This window comes from Lathyrus oleraceus, chromosome 5 (assembly GCF_024323335.1).
Source record: "Lathyrus oleraceus cultivar Zhongwan6 chromosome 5, CAAS_Psat_ZW6_1.0, whole genome shotgun sequence".
In the NCBI taxonomy this organism is placed as follows: domain Eukaryota; kingdom Viridiplantae; phylum Streptophyta; class Magnoliopsida; order Fabales; family Fabaceae; genus Lathyrus; species Lathyrus oleraceus.
Genome location: NC_066583.1, coordinates 195975516 through 195981949, shown reverse-complemented (window position 1 = coordinate 195981949; position 6434 = coordinate 195975516). Strand labels below are relative to the sequence as shown.

Here is a 6434-nt window from a genome sequence, read left to right as displayed (position 1 = left end):
ATAACACATTATACTCTGTTACCCTCTCTTACGTTTCATTTTAATTCATTCCATTCTATTCTATCTATTCAACCATAATCTAAATTTGTGTTTCAATATCTTAAAACAAACAAAGCAAAATGGTATAGAGTCAACTAGAGATTTTTTTTTTTGTTTGGTTACTTTAATACATAGTGGAACAAATTTGTGTTCCCACCAAAATTAGGGTGAAGGTGAAGAAAATGAAATAGATAATAGTAGTACTGTTTTTGTAATCTAATCCACTTTCAATTGCGGCACTAGCCAAATGCTATCTTCTCTTCTCGAGTTCCCTGCTACAACCTTCAACTTCACAGAATGAAAACCATGTCCATTTCTACCACCTCCTTCTTCTTCCTCACACCCCCGCCACCACTACCTCCTCTCTCCACATTCACACAACCCTCCTTCTTCCCTGCTTTAAAACTCAAACCTCTCTCCCTCCAAACCACCTCACGCCGCAACCCTTTCTTAACCCGCGCCGACGACAGCGACGGCGATTCCGCCGCCCCCGACGACTACGGGATGGACGAAGATGAAATGGAGGAGGTCGACAACAAAGAGGATTTCGACATCGAGTACGATACGTTGGCAGCCGGCGACGGTGACATTGCGGCAGTGCAGAGCACGAACTTCGTTTCTACGCAGGGTTGGGATCCTGATACTCTTGTTGATTACAGAATCGACGAAGATGAGTTTCATAAGATTAGTTTGTTGCATTGTGATTTCTTCATACGGAAACCTCCTGATCCAGATAATGATGTTTATGATTTCAGAGAGGTTTGTATTAACCTTCGAATCAATTTTCACCTCCATTTCTTGTTATTGTTGTTGGTATTTTAATTGTTGAATCTTTGGTTGCAGATGTATGTTACTCCTCCAGATACAGATGTTTATTCAATCCCTAAGGTTCTTGCACCAATGCCTCAGAAGGTAAATTTTATCCCCAAATAAGCCATCATTGACACTGTTCCTTTTTAATTGATAATGTTAGTTTAATTAGGGCATATATGGTTTCACTTACAGAGTTTATTGTGCCTCTTTGGATAAATAACTTGTTTGCAGCTTATAACAAAAGCGCTTATGTATAAGCTTGTATAAGTCATTTTAAATGGTTTTTACTTTTTATATATGCTACAAGTTGTTTTCATAACCTCTTTTGAAGAACTTAAAAAAATAATCTATAAAAAGCTTATGAAAAGTGGCATAAGCTTTTGCTTATATGCTTAAAATGATGGAATCCATTCATATTTACAAATTACAATATATATTGACTATGCTAGGCGGTTTAGGAAGCTATGCCAAGCATACTTAGAGTGATTCATTTCTTTTTCCATTTCTCCCTCTACATGTATCACTCCCAAATTTAATGTCTTCTTTCTTTTTTCTACGAATCTGTAGTACATTAGATGCGCCAAAAGTGATTTTGGATGCGACAATGTTACAGAACCACCCGTTGAGGCACGTCGAGATCCTCTTTATAAACATGAGAGGGAAATCGAGAAGGTATGGGTTGCTATTGCATTTGAGGCTTTTAAGTAAAATTTGAATTCCTGTGTTTCTTTAGAGCTTTGTTGTATAACTGTATGTATAGTCAATGCTGTTAATGTCTTGATGAAAATCTGTGACAATTGATATAAATGGATAGTTATTAAAGGACGAGTATACATGTAATGTAATGTAACTGCTTCAAAGATCACATGCTTTAGAGTTTATCTCAAGAGTTGTAAAATATTACTGAACAATTCTCTTATGTAATCCTACCAGGCAAATAGCTTTACTTGAGCTGTATTGTATCTTTCACACTATTAAGGTTGTGTTGTTCTTATGTATTTAGAAATATTCTCAGGAAACTGAGCATATAATATAACATTCTCACGTTCAATACAATTTTTCATATTAAAATTGATTAGGTATTATTGATTTGCGTGAAAGTAATGGTAATTTTGGTTTCATAAAACATTTTATGTTTTCAGATTTAACTAAAAATACCACATTGTTTACACTTTGATTCTGTTTTGAAAGTTTTCTACATGAAACATAATACCCAACTTTTATTGTTTTCCTGTTACAGGTATTCTTGACAAAACACTACAAAAATCGGAGGCTGGGAGACCCTGAGTTTGTCCTAGATTTTGAGGAGATTTATGTTATTGATTCAAAAACTAAGTCAATAACCAGAGCCAAAGTTCTGGTAAGGAATTGCTAGTTAATTCTCAGTCTGGTTGCTTTTAGAATATTATCTGCTGTTTGTTTTCTTCTGTAGTCATATTTTCAGCCTTGAATGTACTTTTTGTTTTATTGTTTATACAATATCTTTGTAACTTGTAAGTGCTAGACAGTGAATTCATGGAAGGTGCACTGTTTCTCATAATAATATTTGTATCGCTATAGAATGTTAATTGAAATCCTGGAAAAAACCATTGCACACTGATAATGTTTTGAAGAAATAAAATACTTTGGATGGTTGTCAAACTCAAGTAAATTTGGAAAAGTTTACAAGTGCACGACTCTAATTTAAAATTCAAGTTAACTCACTTACAGAAGTGTTTATTTAAACTAGCGTAGACTTGCAAGTATGAAGATAATTAAGTTTTACATAGTGGATATTTTTCCCATATCTAAAATGACAATGGTTCAATGTTTTCTTAAAACCAAAATACAACAGCTGAATGATAAGGCAGTGCGCAAAATATGAACCTCACATTTTTAACACTCCACTTCATAGATGCATCTGAGTTCCCAACACGAACCCATCTACCAATGAGGTAAATGGTGTTTTGTTGAGTCTCAACCATGTAGTTCCCAATATAAATGATGTCAACCTAGCACGCCCATTGCTGTATGTTGGCATGAATCCTACCGGCCACGGAGGTGAATGGAGCCAACTTTGATGAATTTAAACCTAGGTTTTCCAAGCTGAATCCTGCTCCAATAAGGGGAACTCAGTTTGGCCATCCTTCACTCTAGTAACTCTGAACTCCGTGATTTGTTAATTTGACTTTGACCCTTAATTTTGAGCTGATGTGCTGTGTTGTGACCCTATCTTGTGATTTGGGCGAGTTCATCCATCAATTTTGAACCGTGATGGTTTGGTTTAAAGCTTATACAATATTTATTAGAGTATTGAATATTTATTGTGCAAATTTTATTTAGATACTCTGGTAGATTTTTATAACATTATTTTTGCATCTAGTAAAAGCTCTGTTTAGATGCTATGATAGATTTTTATAACATTGTTTTTATATCTAGTTAAAGTTTACTGGTTGAGTCTGCGAAGATTCCATGAGTTCATGTAGACAACTTCGCTCTAGTTGAATTTGCTGGAGTCATGCCTAGTAATTCTCAGATGCACGATCAATGACTTTAACTCTCTCATACTACCCCTGCTTGGGAGTTGATATTATTATTTTAGATGCAACTTTGTTTGCTGGGACATTGATTGCTACATGATTTCTCACTCTACAGTTAGCAAGATAACTCCACACAACCTTTCCAATGTTAATGACTGGCTGTTATTCTAATGTAATTGCATGAAAGTTAGATTCACTAAAAAGTTTCCATCACCCTAAACTATTTCTGAAAATAGCTCTGAAAACTAGTTTTTATTTTAATTGTTTCTGACAACAATGACCTTACTTTTGTTTTGGGTAATAGTAGTATCTAAAAGAAAACGGAGTTCATCTGAAACTGGAGAATGCCGATGATGTGTTAGAACTCATTAGCCATTTCTCATCACCCTGATTCATTTTCACAGCCTTATATAGCTTTCTCATAAATACTGGAATCCCTTTTACACAATCATCCAGGGCTATCTTTGTTATGCAGAAATTCATGGTTATCATGAATAACTTCTCAATCGAGTTGGAGCGGTCTAATTTGAACTAATCATCAATACGCCTTCTGCAGGTAACAGCTCCAGGAGGGAGAACTAGAGATAGAAAGAGCGACTTGCTTGTTATAGCTGATAAGGGCAACTCCTTCAAAATAATCCACGTGGTAATTATTTCTTTCCTAAATCACTATCTATTTATCCTTACTTCACACACCTCTGATATGCCATTTTATATGCAGAGTGAAAAAGATGATCCAACAACTGTCATAGAAAGACGAGAGTGGATCCAAACCAGAGAAGAAATGGAGAGACATCTTAGAAAGTTAAGAGACTTCAGCACCTCAAATTGGTTTTGATTGATAATTATGTATTCAAGCACTGATAGGTAGTTCGATCTAACTCGTCACGCGTGCAAACATCAATTAGATTCAACCTTCCATTTTTGACATTGTGTACAAGTTTCAGGATCTTTTGTATATTATGTTGTAATTTGTTAGAGATGCAGCTTATTGAAATCCAATTATCTATAATGGCATGGTTGTTTAATCTCAACTTTACATTTTCCTAACAAATGATTTTACTCCAAAAAGAATCATTTTAAATAATACAAAATCACATCTACAAGCACAAACTCTAATATTCAATTTGTCAAAAAAGAAAAAGAACTATATTATTCAACAGTGCCAGTGGGGAAAGTGGTCATAACCCATAAGATAAATTTACTACTACAGTATGAGTAGATTTCTTCACTTTTTTCTTTTTGTCAAGAATTTTTCTCCACTTCTATTCCAATTTAAGACCTGCCTATGTTTCCTGCTGTTGCCAATCTAGGTCTACCCATACAGATTCATAAATGGACAGAGGTCCATAATCTAATCTAACCTATATAACTATATGATGCATATAAAATGCATTGAAACTGTAGCATGCAAAAAGGAAGCAAGAAACATTTCCTTTATCCTGAGGTCATAAAGTGGAGGCTACACTCATATTATTCACATACACTCGTGGTAGTAGTCAACTATCCTTGAGTTCATACAATGTCTGACCTACCTCCTAGATAGCCTGCATGCATATATAGACAGATAGATATGTGTTTGACTGGTCACTGCTTCAAACCAAACAAGACTCCTGTGCAGAATCTGTTCATATGAATCTTTTAGGAGCATACGATCAAAAACATCAATTGTTGTAGGCTCATCAATCAAATATAAAAGTTTCATAAAAAATGCTTCAACTCTTGGGTGTTGTCCATCCTTTGAGAATCGAATCGAACCGAAGTTAAAATAACCAAGCCATTATATTTGGTTATTGATTCAAATCATATTCTCCAAATAGTTCTAGAAAGCAAACTATAAGTAAACCGAATCAAAATTGAAATTAAATCGAACAGAAATTGAAAATGAAAAATAATAAAAACAACTTTTTAATTTTTTTTTTATAAAAAAATTCAAAGAATAGTTTAACGATTCGGTTTGAAAAAATTGTTTTCTAACGGTTCCAAAATTTAAAACAGTATATCAAATCAATAATTTTGGTTCAGTTTGATTATGAGTAAATTAAAACGGTTCGATTCGATTCGAATGAATTTTAACTATAATTTTATTCGATTCGGCTTTTTCATAAATGACTCTACCTCTTGTAACCATTTTTTAATTGGAAAAAATATAACAGTTGTGTTGTACATAAGGCAGATTTCCTATCTTGTTTTGCAAAATACAATTCGAATTTGTCTAACCATCGTGTTCAAGACTAGCTAAATGGTGTTCACAAGGGCCTAATACAAGTGCCTTGGACCACAAAAATATAAGTCTCTAGAAAAGTGATGTTAGATGTTTTTTCTTTAAAAAGTAAAAAAACAGTAATTAAATTATTTATCAGGATTTTATATCATATTTAACTCATTCTTATAAAACCACCGTCATTCTTTATTTATTTCAAATCTTATTTTTATTTAAAACACATACCACTTACTTAAGAGATCTATTTCCTAAGTTCATAAGAACAATGACACCTATTCTAGGGCATGGTAGAAAACTTTCAAAATCCCAAAGATCATTTGTCATGAAGGTAGTTAGAATTAGGACTCCGCCAAAACACTCAGAACACGAGCACAACCATATAGCCATAACTCCTAGAACGATAGACCCAAACATAAAAATTTATCAAATTAAAGGTGCGTTGATGGAGAGCGGCTTCCCACCCCTCAATGTTCTTGTTCAATAAGAAGAATCTAAGGGATGTGACATTTTGCAATCTAGGCACCACAAATAGACCTCAAAAACATGATTGAGGTAATGGAAACACATATCATGAAGCTCAAAAAGAAGATAAAGCTAATTGAAAACAACAAGAGGCCTCAAAGTAGCACATAGAGAGTATATGACTCTCAAGAAAACACTGCTAGTTAATAGTCAGAAAGTGAGGTCTCCATCGTGAGCGCACCGAAACGAAAGAAAATTAAGGGATACATCATTGAACTCCCTTTTACCAATAAGTTAAATGAAAAAATGATACCGATACAATTATGACTTCTAAAAATTGAAAACTACGACAGCGAGATGAATCCACAAAAGTGTTT

At 34.1% G+C, this 6434-nt stretch overlaps 1 protein-coding gene across 1 annotated transcript; it reads left to right on the top strand.

Moving 5' to 3' along the window:
* The first annotated feature begins 202 nt into the window (after positions 1-202).
* On the top strand, positions 203-4405 carry LOC127082759 (PLASTID TRANSCRIPTIONALLY ACTIVE protein 6, chloroplastic). The gene is made up of 6 exons (XM_051022991.1): positions 203-798; positions 883-951; positions 1420-1524; positions 2093-2212; positions 3928-4017; positions 4093-4405. Exons 1-6 carry the CDS (start codon positions 337-339, stop codon positions 4207-4209), a joined length of 963 nt encoding a protein of 320 aa, XP_050878948.1. The 5' UTR covers positions 203-336; the 3' UTR covers positions 4210-4405.
* The last annotated feature ends 2029 nt before the right edge of the window (positions 4406-6434 follow it).